The sequence below is a fragment of the Lepidochelys kempii genome, chromosome 16, assembly GCF_965140265.1.
Source record: "Lepidochelys kempii isolate rLepKem1 chromosome 16, rLepKem1.hap2, whole genome shotgun sequence".
In the NCBI taxonomy this organism is placed as follows: domain Eukaryota; kingdom Metazoa; phylum Chordata; order Testudines; family Cheloniidae; genus Lepidochelys; species Lepidochelys kempii.
In genome coordinates, this window is record NC_133271.1 from 18,134,410 (window position 1) to 18,153,071 (window position 18,662).

At 52.4% G+C, this 18,662-nt stretch overlaps 1 protein-coding gene across 2 annotated transcripts in view; it reads left to right on the forward strand.

Moving 5' to 3' along the window:
- The window catches only part of ASS1 (argininosuccinate synthase 1), a 78,580-nt gene that overhangs the window by 22,863 nt on the left and 37,055 nt on the right, over positions 1 to 18,662 (forward strand). For both annotated transcript variants that reach the window (XM_073314646.1, XM_073314648.1), the window contains 4 exons: positions 1,359 to 1,433; positions 8,724 to 8,794; positions 9,930 to 9,960; positions 17,918 to 18,008. In XM_073314646.1, coding sequence (XP_073170747.1) covers positions 1,359 to 1,433; positions 8,724 to 8,794; positions 9,930 to 9,960; positions 17,918 to 18,008 — 268 coding nt within the window. The remainder of the gene's footprint in view (positions 1 to 1,358; positions 1,434 to 8,723; positions 8,795 to 9,929; positions 9,961 to 17,917; positions 18,009 to 18,662) is intronic.

The following is an 18,662-nucleotide window of genomic DNA, read 5'->3' on the forward strand; positions in this document are numbered from 1 at the left end:
GTGGTGTGTGCTTCAGGCAATGAGAATCACTTTGCCGCACTCCCTGCTCTGTGAAACTTGCAAAACTAGTCCCCAGTGTCTTTTGCTGGCAGCGAGGCTGTTCTGATTGATTCTCTCAATGCTGTTTGGGATTCGGATGTACTGATGAGGAAAAGGATTGTAGTGACTCGTCTAAGGGTGTGGAGGGAAAACGGACTGGTGTGTGAGGGCAGTATTATTACTGGGGAAGAATCAAAAGGGAACAGGCTTCGGTTGTGGTCTCGTTAAACCTCCAAAGATTGACTTGGTTCCTTTTTATCTGAACCAGGGAAGCTCCTGCGGTGGGTGGGGTGGAGACAGGTCCATATACACTATTCCTATTCCCAAAACCTTCCTCATCTCGGCATTTCGCGGCTCGCAGTAAAATTCCTCTCAATACCCTGTCCCGTCCCCCTGATCTCGCTCTCCTAGGGCGAGGCGGGAGGTGTCCTGTCAGCCGGTGGCATTACCAAGGTTAGTTAGGGCAGAATCAGGCCCTCTGTCATGAAGGTCCTGAGGAGACATGAAACCATGCCGCACAGATGAGGGGGGCGATCGCTGAGTCCATCCGTCGTGCCCAGCAGCTGTGGTGGTGGGATGAAGGCCTGACTGGGCCATAGAGCCTGAACTCCTCTCTCGCCGCTGGACGCAGCCTCTGCCTCCGGGTTGAGGTGCTTGGGCAGAGGGAAGCTTGTGCGGCTGCTCCCTGGTCTGTGGCTGACAGCAGCCTTGGCGTTCCCGGACCTAGAGTCCAGTGCCTTCCCCAGCACAGCAAGGAGGGGAAGGGGGCAAGTTTGCCTGCTCACTGGGCAGGCCTGGCATTACCACGGTGCTTTGCTTCTGGAGAAAAAACAGAACTGCTGAACCCTTGCCTGGGGGTGGAGGGTGATCAGGCCAGGGGCTTTGCGCTCGCTTTCACGGCCACGGCAGGTGCTGGGGCGGGTCTGAACCCTGTGCCCCTGCACCAGGGGGACTCAGCGGGGCGAAGGCCCCTTCAGAACTGGCAGGCCCCTTGGCCAGAAGAGTGCCACTCTCCACCATGTAGGTTTCCTCCCACCGACTGACTGCATAGCTGAGCTTTAGCCTGCAGGGGAGAGTCCCCTGGCTCAGAGCGGCTCTTTCCGACTTGGGGCTGCTGCGTGTGAGCTTGCCTGGGGCTTTGTGGGTCAGGATCTCTGCATGGCTGGGCTGGCCCACGCGTGCGAGCAGGGGTCTCAGAAAGGACCCGCTGCCGCTGAGGGACATGGAGAAATTGGCCTCCTCCCTCTGGCAGCTTGTATTTGAAATGCTGCAGAAGCAACCTCGCTCAACCCGCTGTCTGTCTCTGCCCCATCTCTCAGATCATCGCTCCCTGGAGGATGCCGGAGTTCTACAATCGCTTCCGCGGACGCAACGACCTGATGGACTATGCCAAGGTACGATCTCCCCTCCGTGGTGTCAGCTGCGCCCCTCATCCTCATGGCACTTGCCCTTTGCCCCGACGTGGAGGCCTTTTCTTGCCTCTGTTGTCCCCCAATCCGTCCCACCCTCTGGGCCATGGTCACAGTTCTCGCTCTGCCCGGGGGATGGAGACGACATTAGATTCACTTAGCTGTTCCTTAACTGGCCAGGAGGTGACTCGACTGGGGAATGCCCAGGTGCTCCTGGCACATTGGCTGCAAAACCTCCCCTGAAGTGCAAGAGGCGGGAACTGACCCCAAGTCTCCTGCGTGGCAGCTCACGGTGGTTCCACTGGGCTGCCCCACTCCAAATCTATCACTCTTCGTTGCACTGGGGGGTAGCATTAAGAGGCACCGGCCAAGGTCAGGGCCCCATCGTGCCGGGTTCTGCGTAGACGCGTAGGAAGAGACAATTCCTGCCCCCTAAAATCTCCCAGTCCTAAACTAGACAAGGCGGAGGTATGGAGGAAGGAAGGATAATTCTCCCCATTTTACAGATGTGGAGCTGAGGCCCAGATGGCCCGGCGCTCTGTTGCCCCGCGTGATGTGCAGCCATTGACACCAATGCAGAGCGGAATCAGAACTGTAGCGTTTTAAACCCACTGTACACTGGGGTGAATGACGGCACATGGTGCAGGGCAGTGGACAGTCAGGCCCAGAGAGATTAAGGGTGAAATCTTGGCCCAATGGGAGTTTTACCATTGACTTTAGGATTTCACCCTGAATTAACTGCTCAAGGTCACCCATGGGTCTGTGGCAGAGAAATGAATCCTGTGTTCCGAGTCCCCATCCTGTAACTTAAAGCACACACCCATCCTTAGTCTCCCTTTAATCCTCATGATGCAGTGTGGCCTAGTGGATCGAGCACAGGACTGGGGCTTGGGAAAATCTGGGTTCTGTTACCGGCTCTGCCACTGGCCTGCTGGGTGACCTTGGTCAAGTCACTGAACCGCTGTGCCGCAGTTTCCCCATCTGTAAAATGTGGATAATGACACTGCCCTCCTTTTGTAAAACGCTTGGCGGTCTACTGTTGAAAAGCACCATGAAAGAGCTGGGTTCTGTTGCTGTTCATTATTATTATTGTCTTGATTCCTTCTTGTTTTCCAATGCAAAGGTGCTCTGGATTTAGCTGAGCACCATCTCTCAAGTCCATTATGGGAATTAAGACTGGCTCTGTGTGAGATTTCTGCTGCTGTTCCTGGATGCAAGGGTGTGTGTGATAGTGTGATGTTTTAATGGCCCCTAATTACCTGGATGTTAATTGTAATCCATTTGCCAAGGAAACTGGTCCCAGCTCAATGGCTTGCGTAATAGACAAAGCAAATACATTTTCCCTTTTGTCGTCCCTTCCTTTTTGAAGTACAAGTTGCAATAAAACATATTAGAAGTTTTTCATCAGGTTCTTTAAGCGCCCACCAGGGTACCTTTCTTTTTTAGCGACTTCATGGAAATGCTTGACAACTGGGCTCAATCAATCAAAAGGGAAAAAGCAGCTCTGTGCATAAACCAGAAAATTGCTTCAGTTTTTAAATAGCTGCCGTCTAGGCTGGCTGGATAATATCTGTGACGCCAAGGTGCTGAGTTGGAGGGGATGCGCTGCATGGAGCGCTAACAGCGGTGACCGAGGCCTCAGCATCCCATTAAACCCCAGAGTGCTGTGTGTTGAGGATTGTGTTGCCATCTGTTGTTTTATTATTAAGAAGGCAGTTTACAAGAGCTTCCCATATGTTGCCAAACAAATTGTCAAACAGCAGAGTTAGGAAGAGAGCTGTGTTTTTATTATATGGAAAATAGTATGTGTCTCTTTATAAAAGCAAAAAAACTCACAAAAACCCCAAAACAAAACCCCACCAACACAGTTTGGGAGCTCTATTTAAAAGGACAGGGTTGCAAACACAGCTTTCAGAGATACTTGAGCTCCAGGCCTCTCTTTAACGTACAGACAAAAGGAGTTTTCTATTCTTTCATGATCCATGATCTGAAGAAATCAGCTGTTCTCTTCTTGCAGGGCCCAATCCTGCACCTGTTTAATCTTACACACCTGGGTTCCATTGGGGTCTCAACAAGATGAAAATTGGGCCCAAATTGCCTTTGATAATTTTACTGCTCATGTGAGTAAAGTGAAGCACCTGGGTAAAGAGTTGCAGGATCAGGGCCTGGCACACGTATGTAGCTTTAGTCACGTGAGCATTGGCATCATAAGGGTGTTGGCCAGATCAGGCCCTCGAGTTAGTTTTATGTTTGTAATCTGATGCTGTCCACTTAGTTTAGTTCTGGAAGTAGGTGATCAAATGGGTGCTTTAGGAAACCTAACGCAAACAGAAATAGTGGCACTTCTGTCTTACATTTCACAGAACGCAGGTGTTGGGTGTGAGGGTTTTTAAAATCTGTCTTTGAACATTGCCAGAAATCCAAATACAGGAACATTAGGCTGGTGCCAGAGGAAAAGTAAGTGAAACTGACGATAAACACAAGTAAAACAGATAAGTCTAGTTTCAGTGAAGTTGGTCCAATATGAGAACATTAACCATTTGCTGACTAATGATGGCTTTCGTCAAATAATGTACCTGGATAACGTTCACTCAGATCTACCTTTCAATGCCCAAGCTCAGTGAAATGCAAAAAGTAAACAAACTTTATTGTGAGTCTCGGGTTATTGGGGGGGGGGGTCTTCAAGCCTTAGCTCCTGGAGTCATGTGATGTGAGAATCTCCGCTTCCATTTTTAAAATCATGTTTCTAGCACGCCTGGCGTGGAGGAAAACTTGACCCTTAAAGTCTCAAAAATCAGAAGGCAAATTAAAGTAACCCACACTGTAGTAGTTTTAAAAATCTCAGGATTTTTTGAATGCCTGCAGGCTCACAGTGCTGAAAGGGCATAAATGGTGAAAGGTCTATTACATCATCTCTCTGTCCATGATCTATGGCTTAGTAACCCGGAAAAGGATATTTTAAAAATATGCAGGGCCCAGTCTTCTGCTAGTATAAATCATGGCCATCAGTGGAGCTAGACGGACCTCCATCAGCTGAGCCTCTGGCCCGGAGAGCCTCCCTCTCCTCTCCGTTACAATCTCATACGGCCCAGTTTTAGCCTTGTGGGACTATTCATGCACTTTGAGCATGTGCATAAATGTTTGTCTGCAGGCTTGGGTCTAAATTCGGAGTAACTTGGTTGAGGCCAGTGGTGTGACACCAGCCTAAAACTGTTGTGAGATCAGAATCGGACTCCTGAATCGATCCTGGTCTCAGGCTAAGCAGCCCAAGGCAAACGCAACTTTGAAGTGACAACTGTTATGACCATTTTGTAAAAAACACATATAACACCAGGGAACTGGAAACTGGTCTGGATTTCAGATTGAAATGCTTGTTTTTTAAACTCTAATTGGAAACCCAATTAATTTTTCCATTCAAGTCCTGTTAACCTGTGAAAACTCAGGGTCTGAAGGAAAAGGATGCGATGCTGGCGGATGATTGGAGGGAGGCAGGGGCATGCGTGTGAGGACAGTTGTGAAACAAGTGTGCAAGTGTTCATGCTCTTCTGCGCACAGGCTCCAGGGGAGTGGGCTGGAGGAAGGGAGCTGTTAGCAGACAGCATTACCTCAGGGCCACCCTGTGCTGGTGATTATGGCTCATTAAGAATAAACAAAGAAGAGCATTAATTGACTAACAAGCTCTTGAAAGCTAATGGAGGGATCAGCAGGCTGCTGGAGTGTGAACAGGGTCCCCTCTGTCAGGATGTGGAGCTTGGACGTGTTTCATGGACCCTGTTCTGAGGGTGAGGGAGGAGGTCTTCCGGGGGGGTTCCCATTGGGCAGAGTCTGCTTGGAGATCCTGATCTGGGATAGGCGGGCCTGTGCATGCCCAGGCATGGTTATAGACAGACACACGTGTAGTGTTTTGTCCTGTTTGTGCTGTTTCCTTGGTGTTTGAATTTGATCCTAGACTCAGGATGGGGTGTGTGTGTGTGGGGGGGATTTCTCAGTCTGTCTGAAGTTTGCTGTCCCTTTCTGGTCTCCAGTGTCACGTGGCCGTCCAGCTCTATGGCTGGCCCATGTGCCCCAAGGCCAGCAGGCTTTTTACCCACCTCTGATGGGCCTGGGGAAATTGTCATTGGTCTAGGGTTCCCCAGGAGCAAACAGAACGGATACAGCCCCTGGTGAGGAGCTAGTTGGCTCCTCCTTCATCCATTAAAGCGCCAGGGTGGACGCTCCGGGGTTTCTCAAACACCTGGCAGCAGTCCAGTCATTCGTATTTGGCTGCAGATTTGCGCAGCATGAGGACACGAAGGGAAGGCATTGGGTTGGGCCATGCCGATATGCCCTGGCTGCTAGGGGAGCTATTGCTTTGTTGGTCACTGGTGGAACAAGGGTCTGTTTGCATTTTGTTTTCCTCCAGGGCGTACTGGGTTGGGGGGGCCTTTATAAGAGAAGGTTTTACTCATCTCCATTGCGTCCAAGCACCTTCCAGGTGTATATTAAACAACGGGAGCAGCAGCTGTCACATGATTGGTGCTTTCTCGCCCCGGGCTGGGGGAGCTGGGCTTGCAGTGCAGTGAGTGAGTTTTGGTAGGGGTTTGGTTTGGTGTTTTCAGGGTGCGTGCTGGTGTGTGTGTGTGTTAAAGAAGGCAGGTTAAAGTGCACCTGGCACTGGGAGCAGAAGGTGCGAGGTTTGCAACGGGATTGATTTTTGGCTGTATTCTGAACCCATGAAAGCCAGGATGACAATGCGAAGTGCTGGCCCAGTCCTGGCTCCAGCAGCCCACACAGCTCCTCTCTTAATCCGAGCTCTGCCTCTTGTCTGTTGCATTGCAACTGCATCTCTGCGGCCTCCCCTGCTAATTCCCTGCGCTGCCCATTCGCCTCGTGTTCGAAGCCGTCTCATCAAGTGAATTGTCATCCGATAATTGAGTGAGCTGGTGACCTTATGAGGGAGCTGGGTGTTGTGCCTGTAGGGGGTGGGCAGCTGAGTCTGGGTGGGTGCGTGACTCCTAGGGGCACCGCATATCCATGCAGCCATGTACGTCTGTGTGCCAGGGAAACGCACGTGAGGCGGGGAGGGGGAAGCGAGCGAGCTCTGCAGAGCTCGTGGTGAGGTGTCTGTGTGAGGAGGGGTGTCTGTCTATCTGTCTGTCTGTCTGTCTGGTGCTGCAATACAGCTGTGGCCATTCCCTCATCGACCGCTCGGTGCTGTTAACTGCTGCTGAATTTCACCGTAGGATCAGCAGGGATAATTCCCCAGCAGCTAGAGAGGTGCCTGGGCCAGGCCTGCAGCTCCATGCGGGAGACACCGGACCAGGCCCTGGGTAGATGCTGATCATTGTAGCTCCTGGTGCAGTGGGTGGCGTGCTGTTGATTGACACCTGTTCCTCTTGTCTGTGCCCTGATGCTGGGGCCACAGAGGGGCCTGTTGAGATGCAGGGTCCTTTCCTCACGCCACTGCCTCTCACACCTGCTAACTGGGATTAGACCCCGGGCCCTGCAAGGTCCCTGCAAGGACCATGGATGCAGCGTGGCAAACTGTGGCTTTAGTCTGGGCTAGGGTTTGATCCAGCCCCTGGATAGGGGAAGTGCAAGCCCTTTGGCCCTACCCTGCAGCCCAGTGCTTTCCAGGAGTGGCCGGGGGCATGGCCGGGGCTATCCGAAGAGTGGGAGAGCTCTGAGCAGGGCCCCAAGGGTTTTGCAGTCCCCAGTGTAAAAGTGCAAGAGACCCGCTGCTGTACATGCAGAGCAAGAGGGAGAGGTGGTTGAGGGGGAGAAATGGGCAGATGGGTAGGCTGTGGTCGGTGAGTGGGGATGGGACTGCGGCAGGCACTGCTGATGGGCTGGGGTGAGGGTGAGACCCACACTAGCTTGAATCTCGCTAGCCCCACTCAAACTGGCCGTGGAGATGCAGCAGCACCAGCTTCGGCGTGGGCTGTACGAGCTGCCCAGGACCCTGGGTCCGGACGTGCATTGTTAGCCTGTGCCAGGGTCCGTGACACCACATGGTCACTGCTGTTCTCAGCCGGGCTGGCCGGGTTCAGGTCAGTGTGGGTGTGCCTAGCCGCGCTGCAGTGCAGACTGACCCTGAGAGCGGAGGGTTGGATGGAGGTGGGTCGTGGGTAGGTGAACAGGTGGGGAGGGGTGTGAAGGGGGAGCATGCGTGGGAATGGCAAGTGAATGGTGTCAGGGTCCTGCTGGGGGCAGGGCTCAGGCAGGCCGAGGTCCGTGCCAGAGGTCAGGACTGGTGTCGGGGTTCCGGGCCCAGAGCGAGGGTCGGAAGCCGAGTGGGAGCTGAAGGATGCTGGGAGTTCAGGAGCAGGGAAGCACGCTCCGTCATGGCGGCTCACTGGGGATCCCCGCCGTGGCCTGGACCCTTCCAGGTACACCCAGAGGGCATATACGGGGGCAGGAGACAATCAGAAGCCTCCCAGGTGGCTGCCAATAGGATCTCTCAGGCGGGACTTCCTGTAGAGTGTGTCTGCTGCAGGTTGCGGGGAGCGGCCAGGTCACGGCTGCCACCAAGCGGCACATGGCAGTGTCCACTGCCTGATGGTTCTGCTGACCTGGGTGCGACTCCTGCCAATCTTTAGCAATGGGAGGGTAGCTGGGGCTCTCTGCATGCGTGTGCCCAGGTGAGCGAGCCATTTTAGAGGGGATGAGCAGCCTCATTGACTTAGAACAAAGGAGGGATGTCTCTGACTTCTCCATTCGTTTGGCTTCCCTCTGCGGGTAAAAGATGTTGCCTTAGGGCTGAATGGAGCGATGGCGCTGCAAAGCCTGCGTGCTAGCCGTTAACCCGAAGTCTCTGCTCATGTCGTGGGTTGAGGGTGCTTCGGGGCAAGGAACCAGTCTTTCTGCCCTGTGAAGTGCCATGCATGGATATGGCATGGTATCAGTAGTACAAAGAACACAGGTGTGCAAGATCTGCCAGTCCCTCGGTGTGTGAGTGAATGTGGTTCTGAATGTGGCCCCAGGAATGCAGTGCTCGTGTTCACTTCATGCTGCCTTTCCAGGTGGGCAGTAGCTTGGATCTCCTGGAACCTGCTTTGGCGAGAGATGGCGATTGGCCTTGCCAGTGGGGTTGTGCCCTAGTCTCTTGGAAAAGCTCCAGGGGATTTTTAATTGACACTGTTGCCAGGTCCCCCATTTACTTGCCCGTGTCTTGATGGTAACAGCAGCACTGGGTGATGCGCAGGGTTTTCAGACCCATGCCCTGGGCAGTAATGAACCAGTCTGCCTTTCTCACCCAGCTGGAGTTCTGAGCCTGTTTTCCCTTCTCTCCCACAGAAACATGGCATCCCGGTTCCGGTCACTCCCAAGAGCCCCTGGAGCATGGACGAAAACCTCATGCACATCAGGTGAGCCCGGGCGGATGAAGGAACTTCCCAAGGGTGAGGTGTGATCAGCACACTGGCCTGATTCTCTGTCCTGTGCCTTGTGCAGTAATTTCAAAGCAGGGCAATGGAGCATCGGGCCCAGCATCTTAGGTATCAGACAAGGGCTGTCTTCCCCGGGTGCGCTGGGTTCTGACCCAAAGCTGGTCTGTGAAAGCTTCAACCCCTTCTCTGTGGAGCTCAGCATCTCTCCCAATGCCCCATTTCCCAAGTAGAGAACGGCCGTTACTTTGCTTGTCTTCCACACCTGGAGTGCCGTCAGTGGTAAGAGCCCTCTGATGAAGAACCCCCTTGACACGTACTTTCCTCCAAGTGCATAATTTCCCTGCATTACAGACAGACAGACACACACACACACACACTACTCAGCATCCCTGTTTGTGTTCATAAGGATTAGTAATAGGAGGGACAGAGACTCCTCCACCGCCTAGCCCTTCACCGGTGAAGCTGCTCCTCTGTCTAGGTTCTGCGGGTGCCCATTGCTAGTCTCTGAGCAGCTCTCTGTAGAGCTGGTCCTTGTGAGTCTCCCCTGGTGTAAGGTTGCGACCTCTTCCCTCTGACGTTCTCCTTGCAATCTTGCATGAGCGATGGCGAATGAGCATGTCTTGGTCTCAACTAGTCCCAGCTGGAGAGGATCATGGGGACGTAGTAAGAAACTTTCCCTGGGAGACAGGTTACTCCATAACTACCCACTGCAGGGTTTCTTGCATCTTCCCCCAAAGCAGCTGGTACTGGCCACATAAGAACAGCCTTACTGGGTCAGACCAAAGGTCCATCTAGCCCAATGTCCTGTCTTCCGACAGTGGCTAATGCCAGGTGCCCCAGAGGGAATGAACAGAACAGGTAATCATCAAGTGACCCATCCCCTGTCTCCCATTCCCAGCTTCTGGCAAACAGATGCTAGGGACACACTTCTGGAGGTAGGATACTGGACTAGATGGACCCAGGTCTGATGCAGTCTGGCAGTTCGTATTCTCAACCCTATGGTCCCCGTGCTACTCTGTGAGATCTTCCTGACTTTGCTGGGTTTGCATGGGCAGATCTTGGCCCTATCTGTAGATTTTGTTAATTTCTTTATCTCTCTCTCTCCCCTCTGAAGCTACGAGGCCGGGATCCTGGAGAACCCCAAGGTAATCGATCATCTCCTTTACGTCTCTTGTCTTACATGGCAGTGACTAGGGCCGAGGGCGTGTGATGTATTTGCAGCCTAATTTGAAATTTCACGGCAGGCCGTGTGTGGCGGGGAGGCCAAGCCCTGCCATTCTCCTCCCCCACCCCCACCCCCGCCTTCTCCCTGCTGGTACGTTAATTGCTGCTGGGATGAATAGGGGAAGGAGCTGTTTCAGGGTGACACTGAAGGAGAAAATGTCATTGGGAAACAATGAAGAAGCAATTAGCCAGATGAGGCACTTGACTGAGGGAAGAGGGCGCAGGGCTGGGTGCTGAATGCACCCCAGCTTCCAGAGTGCCGCTCTTGTCCCCATCTGGTGCTAGAGAGGGGAGGTGGGGGTGGCAGGTGCAACCTCAGACTGTTGGAGCGGTTTTGGTCATTCCCCTGCCCATGTGCCACTCAGGAGCCACGTCCCCTCCAGCGTGGCCCAGTTCCGTAGCCCGGGCATGCCTCTTGCTCGCTTGTCTCTGTTGTGAAGCGAAGGGTTAAGAGCCCCCTGGAGGGATTCCTCTCCAGGGGAGGAGTGGGAGCTCTGTAGCGGGATTAGAAAATCCCTTTGTGTGGGGATGTTGCATGGGTACCTTCTCCGGGGCTCAGATCACCTTGGGGAGCTGCTGCTCAGAGGCTGTCCAGCTGAGAATAGCCCGAGAGAGCCCTGGCTGGGAGTGCCCTGCAGAGGCAGAGAAGGGGCTCTCCTCCTTGGCTGTTGCTGTTTGTGAACCTGGCTTTGCATGCCAGGGGGTGAGGGGAGAGAGCAGCCAGGTGCTGTGGGACAGAGGGAGATGTTAGGCACAGCTTGTGCAGTGGGTCCCTGGCAGGGTTGAGAGTGCGGGATGTGTGGGGAGGAGATCTGCAGACTAGTACTGCTGTATCGGCCTGGAGTGAGGCTGGGCTGTCTGGGGAGGGATGAGAGAATAGAGCAGGGCAGTGGCTGGAGCCTAGCTCCTGATGTGGAGTCATGGGCCGTTGGAGGCTGCAGGACAGCCTGCAGGAGGAAACGCCCATCCAGGATGGAAAGTGGTTCTTCCATCCAGAGGAGCCTGGATCCCAGACTCCTCTCTCCCTGTCAGCAAGGATTCTTCTCCCTTATTGCTATCTCAAAGCTGGGCTTTGCATTGGAGCCAGCTGGGGACAGGCTGGGTGCAGTGGAGGAATGGTGGGGAGAACATTCCCTGCACCACCCGGGCTGCAGATTCTTCTGCCAGTCGAGGGGCCTGGTCCTGTGAGGCGTTAGCCCCTGGGGAGCTCTCGGGGTAGGGAAGGGCCTCCAGGCACCAGGCGAATGTGCTGGTCTGGGTTCGTGTTTCCCTGATGTTTATGGGCCAAGGCTCCATAGTTGCTTGGCCAGGGGGAGCTCCCAGGCAGTTGCTGAACCCCCACAAATTGTGGCTTCCCCAGTCGGAAAGGGATGCCGATCTCAGCCTCCCTAATGCAGCCTCCTCGTGACTTCTGCACAGAATGCTGACGTCCCCTCTAAAGAGCCAATCCCAGCCTCCTACCCACTCAGGTGGGGGAATCCCCTCGCCCCACTTTCCAGCCACTGGTCCCTACATTAACTGACTCTCATCCCCTGAGGCCCTGTGCCCTGGGTGAGCGGACAGCCCTCCCCGCCCAGCCCAGAGGCTTTCCTTGTTCTGGTGCAGCGCCTGTCACCCAGGTAAGCATGGCTCCTGCTCTGACTGTTCTAATAGGGCTTGCTGGGTGCTGTGTTTCCAGTTCATGCTGCACGGGCCTTGCCACACTTAGAGAACTACTTAAACTATCCATCAGCACCAATTAGACAAGCAGTGGGGGGAGGGGGGAGGATGAAGAGAGAGAGATGCAAAGGAATCCTCCTCGCACCCGTGGTGCACTCATGGCCACGTAGCCTGTGGCCAGGCTGGTGCGTCCACTCGCGAGGCAGTGGGGTCAGAGGGAATAGCCCCGGGGAAGAGGGAGTCTCCAGTTTTGGACACAGAGATGGTGATGGCTGTGTGGGCTTACGGGGCTGACAGCGACTTCAATCTGGAGCCCGTCACCACTAGGTTGTGGGCTTCCATCTAGCCCAGGCCAGTCGTGATTATTCCCATCGGCGGCATCTGTTCAGGGGCCTGTGTGAAATGAGCTTGCAAGGTCTCGCTCTAGCTTCTAGCAGATCGGTGTGTGTGTCGCATAAACCACTGCCTCAGAGGGCACCCAATGGGCATCTGCGTTAGCAGCCTCAGACCCGGGTGTGAATGGGCCGAGGGGACTGAAGTCCCCTCTTGCCCCAGATGAGGTCTTTCCAGGTCAGGCTCTGAGGCACCAAGGGGAAGGATGCCCTGGGCTGTACCTTTTCTCAGGGGGTGAACGGAGGGCCTCGCTCCCCAAGGCCCCCCACCTTGCGACTTTGCCAGTGCACTCCCAGTCCTGTCCTGTAGCAAGTCTTGCTGTTCCAGCCTCTGGGCCCTTCCCTCCCAGATCTGCCAGTGCATCTCGCACCTGGCCTGCAGCTCCCGGGGCCTGGGACCTTGTGACTGTCACTGTACCTCCGTCCCCTTCCATTCCAGCACTGAGCCACTCCAGACTGGAGGCTGAGACCACACCAAGCCCTGCTGTGCTCCTGTGCTGAGCCCAGCTGTCCACGCGGGACCAGCCTGAGGCCATCCCACTTGTGTCACTTGTGACCAAAGCCAGATCAGAAAACTCAGTTTTCTAGTTTAGCACAGTCAGGGAATAAAGGCATTTGCCTTTCTACCTTAACCCTTTCCCAGGTCCCCTTTTAACCTCTTGGGCACCAGCCATTTCCAGCAACGGAATTCACAAGGAGACACTTGCAAGGGATTAAACTTCAGCACAGTCTCTTCCCCTTTCTGAAGGGGTAGTGACTTCACTGGCCTTCACCTCTGTCCCAACCCGCTTCCTGAGCCCAGGAAGAAAACCTGGGGCCTGGGGCAAAGAGCTAATTGCTGTGGAGAAGGCCTTCGAAGAAAAGAGGGGTGCCACACCACTGCGAGGCTCCCCCCCCCCAACCTCTCAGACCTGCCAAATGGAGGGATTTGAAAGCAGATGGTTGAGCTATTTTCTGCCTCTGTGAGGCCCGATTGAAGGGCAATGAGGCAGCTAATGTGGAGAAAGATAGAAATTTACTTGCTTTAACTTCATATGGCACTCTGAAAGAGTTCATTCAGTCCCAAGCACAACAATATCCGCCGGATGAATAAACCATTTGCGGCATCGATAGCTCTACATCATGGTTTAGTTCATGGACCATTTGCTTCCAATTTCTTCTCTTCTTGCCCCGTTTTTCTTGCTTCTTTCTTCTCCCCCCCCCTTCATACACACACTCTTCCTTTCTCTCTCTCTCTCCCTCTCTCTCCCCCCCTTTAAAGATGACATTGCAGGACTAGCCCCCCTGCGGGGATGGATAAATAGAAGGCATTGATACACTGCAACAAACTATTTGTCATTTGAACTGTGCTTTTAGGAGAGAGAATAAAAAGAAGGCAGCCGCGCACGGTAATGATGGAATGCAAGCCAAATGTCACTTTTATTTCTATTTAGTTATTTTATTTAATAGGGGTTTCCATAGTTGGCTCAGAAAATTGGAAACTATATGACTTTGACTTCCAATGTTTAGTAAAGAGATTTTAATACTTTTCTTCCTCCCTCCCGCTCCTGTCTTTCCTTTTGAACTCAAAGTTTTTCATCATCTCGAACGGGTTGGTCTAGTTAATAAGTATGATCAGGGCTAGAAAAGGCCAGACGATGTAAGATTGAAATCTGCGGCCCGTGTAATCTGTGGGGGGGGGCTGGGGGGGGTGCATGCATATATCTTGTTTAAATAAAGAAAAAGAGGCATGAAAATCCAAGACAGTTTTTGGTAAAATATCTCTCTCTATATATATATATTTAAAAATAAGTGCGTTGCTTTCTGTCTTGTTTTAAAGAAAACACAATGTCTGTTCCCTTTGAGGATTGTTCATATGTGTGTGTGTGTCGTACATGTGCCAGATCTTCAGCTGATGTAAATCAGCAAAGTGCCCCTGACTTTGGTGGCTCTATGCCAGTTTTAAACCAGCTGAGCATCTGGCTTCTGTGTGCCCATAGTTAGCTGGGGGTGTAAATAGGCACAACTCCTTTGAAGAGGATGAAGTTACACGCATTTACACCAGCAGAGAACGTCCCACAATAGTTAAACTAGAAGGCCTCAAGGTTGTGATGTATTGAGCGCCCTTGGTTCGCAGCAGTTAAAAGTACTCTGTGCCTCTCAGCACTGGGGTTTCCCATACAGCTGGGCAAGTCACTGTAAAGATGGCAATTTTCTTCTTTCCCAGCATGCGCCAGCTACACGAGACCCTGTGCTCCTCCTGGTGCAGTCAGCCGTTGCCCCTGCACTCCACAGATTCCCGTTTAGTCGGATCTGTCCTCCGGGATAATGGATCGCGTAGGGCTTGAGCCAGAGCCGTGAGTTGGGTGTTGGATTTGGCCTCTTGTGAGGGTGAGTCATGCTAGTGACTGGCACTCTGAGATACTCCATCATGCCGAACAAAGTCAGCTGGTGGCTTGTTGGCTGTCCCTTGAAACAGGTCTGTGGGATGGAGGTGGGAACTGTGGAGAGGCCTCCTCATGGAAGGCTTGTCTACACGGACAGATTAACCAACATACTTATACCATGTTGTGTTGGGGAAATCCTGCACTCCTTTGCCCGCGGTACCAGTGGCCATATGGGGTAGCACCAGTGCACATTGACTGTGCAGTGTGGTACGGGTAAAGAAGCCAAGATTGTAATGCAGGAGACAATGCGGCTGCATAGACCAACTGATGTATGTGAGATGAGCCTAATCCCCTTAACGTGGCTCTTTCAGGGACTCTATTTGCCATCTGAACAGTCTCCCAGCTGCACGTACTGAATGGATGAAACGTGTGTTGAAACTCCAGGCAGAACTTTGTCCTCTCGATTGGCACGAATGGGGCAGGGGTTGAGTTTCATGATGTAACCTTTGTGTCAGCACATTGAGTGGTGGGAGGAAAGCTTCCGCCAGAACTTGAGAGAGAGGGACAGAGACAAAACTTGCCTGTGTTCTTCTGACATTTCTGCTTTGCCTTGTGGGGTTAGAGAGAGAGGTGCAGAGAAAAGACATGCAGGGAACTGGAGTGAATGGAGAACGCTGTGAAAATAAACTGGGACTGGTGGCAAGCTCTTCTGATTTTAAAAAAAAAAAATTTTAAGGGGGAGGGAGTTAGAATTAAATGGAAATTTGTGTCAAAAAGTTAATTTTTCTCCCCAAAAATCTTTAGATGGAATAAACTCAAAACAAAACAAATTTTCATTTCCCATGGAAATGTTTCATTTCCCTTCACCCCCCCCCACCCCCAATGTGGGTTTGTTTGGGGGTTTTCCAACTTTTCCCTTTTTTAAAAAAAACTCCCAACCCCCATTTTTTCCCTCAGTGAGACTCAAGTAAAAAGGGAGAAAAGTTTATTTTTAAAAAAGCCAGATCCCCCTGTTCCTCCCCCATCCCTAGATCAATGTATGAAACAGCTTTTAAGGATCTGATCCTCCAATGCACTGAGCATCCTCAATTCCCCTTAAAGTGCTGCTTGGAGTCTGGCTGGACAGAGCCTTTAGGAAGGACGATCTGGGGATTAAAGCACTGGGCAGGGAATTGGGAGACTCTGGTTTTGTTCCTGTCTTTACCTCTGATTTGCCATGCGCCCTTTGGCAAATCGCTTGCCTCTCTGTGCCTCAGTTTCCCCATTTGTACAATAATAATACTCCCCAATCCCACAGGGGTTTAATTAGTTTAACATTTGTAAACCATGTTGAGATTCTCCGAGATGGTAGTAAGAGAGCTCTGAGGGTTGATATGTACCTAACTGCAACCCTGACAGTTAACAGGTGCATAAGTTCCATTCAAACTAAGTCACATTTAAAACAACAACAAAATAAATCTTAGGAGGAAGCTATTGCTGTGTCCCCCATGCAAGGGGCTCTCATTCAAATGGCTGGCTGCTTTGAGAGAATGTGTCTGTTATGACAAGTGGAGGATGCCACCAAACGGCACTTCATTAGCCCCCGAAAAAGAAAAAGTCCGGGGGGCATGTCAATGGCATGATTCTCCAGGCGGCCTGTAACTTCAGACACAAGATGAGCCCAGCTATCCTGAGATGAAGAGCTGTCTAGAGTGGGCAGTACAAGGCAGAAGACCCCAAGGGCTGTCCCTGAAATAGGAAAACCTCCCTTTGGTTGTCACAGGAAAAGCAGTGTTAGGAAGTTGTGACAAGCCTGGGCATAGAAGGATTCGAGACCAACATTTTCAAAGTGGGGTGCCTAAAGTTTGGCATCTAAATCCATATTTAGGAACCTAAATCAGTAGCCTGAGTTGATAATGGGAGCTGCTGAGTGCTCAGAATTTGAAGTCAATAGGAGCTGTGGGTGCTCAGCACCTCGGAAAATCAGGGCCAGTTTTTAGTGGGGTGTCTGTCACTAGGCACGTGAGTTTGCAAATGGTCTGAAAGCATTTCAGGGCCATTACATCCAGTCCTGTTCGGGGAGGGGGGGGTGACGAGTGCAGGAGGGAGGCACAAAATTGCAAAGCTTAAAAGAGGCAGCTACATTCACATTCCAGGAGGAGAGAGAGTCTCCTCCCCCCCCCCGCCCCCCACCTTTTCTGGTACGTGCTTCAAATGTGGCAATTCATTGGAGTCACCCGAGTCCTGAGCCATAAACTAATTGAGAGAGCCATTTCCACTGGGCCAGCTTGAAAAGAGAGAAGATGCCTCTTTACTATAAATCTGGAAAAAATATACATAAAGGTTGATGTGTTTTGAAATGGGTTTTTGCTTTGTTCCTCTATTTTCCCTCTGGGCATATTAACCTCGGGGACACTGTAAAAAAGCACATGCAGCAGGAGCACCTGCTGGGGTCAGGGCTAGTCATTATTTTTTTCGGTCAGTGCAGCATAAACCCCAATTCTCCGCCTCTGCGTCGCTCTCTGGAAGTGTGCGCTCTGCCGCTCGCTCTCTGCCAAAGTCCCACTTTTTCCTGCCTGACTTGTTCCTCCACAGCTATTCCATCTCCAGCTGTGCGGGCGTCAAAGAAAAAGATGAGATCAAGTTGAGGGGAAAAATTGTCTGATTTCTCTAGCCCTTTGTTCCCAGACCCCTAGTAAGCTCCGGCACTCTCCTTTGTGACGACATCAAAACTCTGTGCTAGGCAGGATTTGCTGCCCGTGATAACCCAGGCTTCCGCTTTTGAGATGGTGTTGGTGAGCGCCCCTGGACTTACGTACAAATAAGCACCAGGAGGGAGCTGAAGTGAAGAGCCCTGGGCGGGGGGGATCCAGATGTTCCATCCAAACTAGTTGCATTGGCCTTCTCTCTCATCTTCTTTGTAGCCACCAAAGGCCTAGCTGGCTGTAGGTTGGTAAGCCAGGGACGAGGAATGAGTTGTGGTCCCAGTGAGAGGTCATCATTTTCACGGGAGCCGGAAGACAGCTATGAAAGCATGGCTGCCCAGAGTTGGGTAAGAGGCGAGCCTAGAACAGGGAGAGAGAAGTGAAACCCTGAGTGGGTCATCTACTGCAGGGATCAAATCTGGGACCTCTGGTTCTTAAAACATTAAGCCTCTCCTGCCTGAGCTAAGGGACCCAACTCTGTGAGCCGTGCCTGTTGAAGATTCCCCAGCCTCTGTCTGTAGCTCAGTCATGCTAAAGTGGGACAGTGCTACCTAGATAGGGTGTGAGTTACACATGGGATGAGAGAGATTGTGGAGATGGAGAGAGGACTGACGGAGGAAGTCAGGGGTGTCTGGATGACATTAAACCCTGAGTATAAGCAGGGGGTTTCAGGGGCACGGTACATTCACAGTGTGTCATCTGGGAGCGCGAAGCGCTGCATTCGGGCATGCACAGTTATAGCTGGCAGTAGCTCTCACCTTCCCCTCTTCCCTTCAGAATCAGGCACCTCCCGGCCTCTACACCAAGACCAAAGATCCTGCCACCTCTCCAGATACTCCAGACATCCTAGAGATTGAATTCCGGAAGGGTAAGTGCTTTGGGTTCCTAGTTTTATTTTCCAGATTACCTCTTTTGGGGCCGGAGTTTGGTCCCTCCTTCCCCTCAAAGTCCTTGTGGTGGGGATTAGCCATGGACTTCAACAAGACCAAGATTTGGGCTTTTTGTCTTTCATTGGATGTGGGATATTTTGAACAAGGAAGTATAGGAGAATTTGGATCCAGGCTGTTTTTAGCTAGAAGGGGGCATAAGTTTCCAGGCCTGGCTATGGAGCTGAATCCAAACTTCCACCCCCATCTCTGCTCATGCCCCTTTCTGGGTAGTGAGACGGTCCAGTGGTCTCACCCTGATCGCTTTTGGTCATAGGATACCTCTCCTGACTTCCATCTTACTTGGCTTGGTGCAGCTCTCCATACTAATGGCTGCTGGCTTGCCGGAGTGCCTCATGCCAGCATGTAAGCAGCTGCCTGAGCGCAGAGATGGGCCTGCCTGCTCCTCTATGTGCCGGGGCAGCACGTAGGTGTGAGGTCAGCGACACGTCCCCATGTGGGTGTGTGCCGAACCATGGCAGATGTGGGTGTGCATATGTGCTCCTCTGCCCCGGGAAATGAGCCTGCATATGCGTGGCTGAGATGTCCGTCCGTTCTGACACCTACAGCACAGAGACACCGAGCACGGTTTGAAG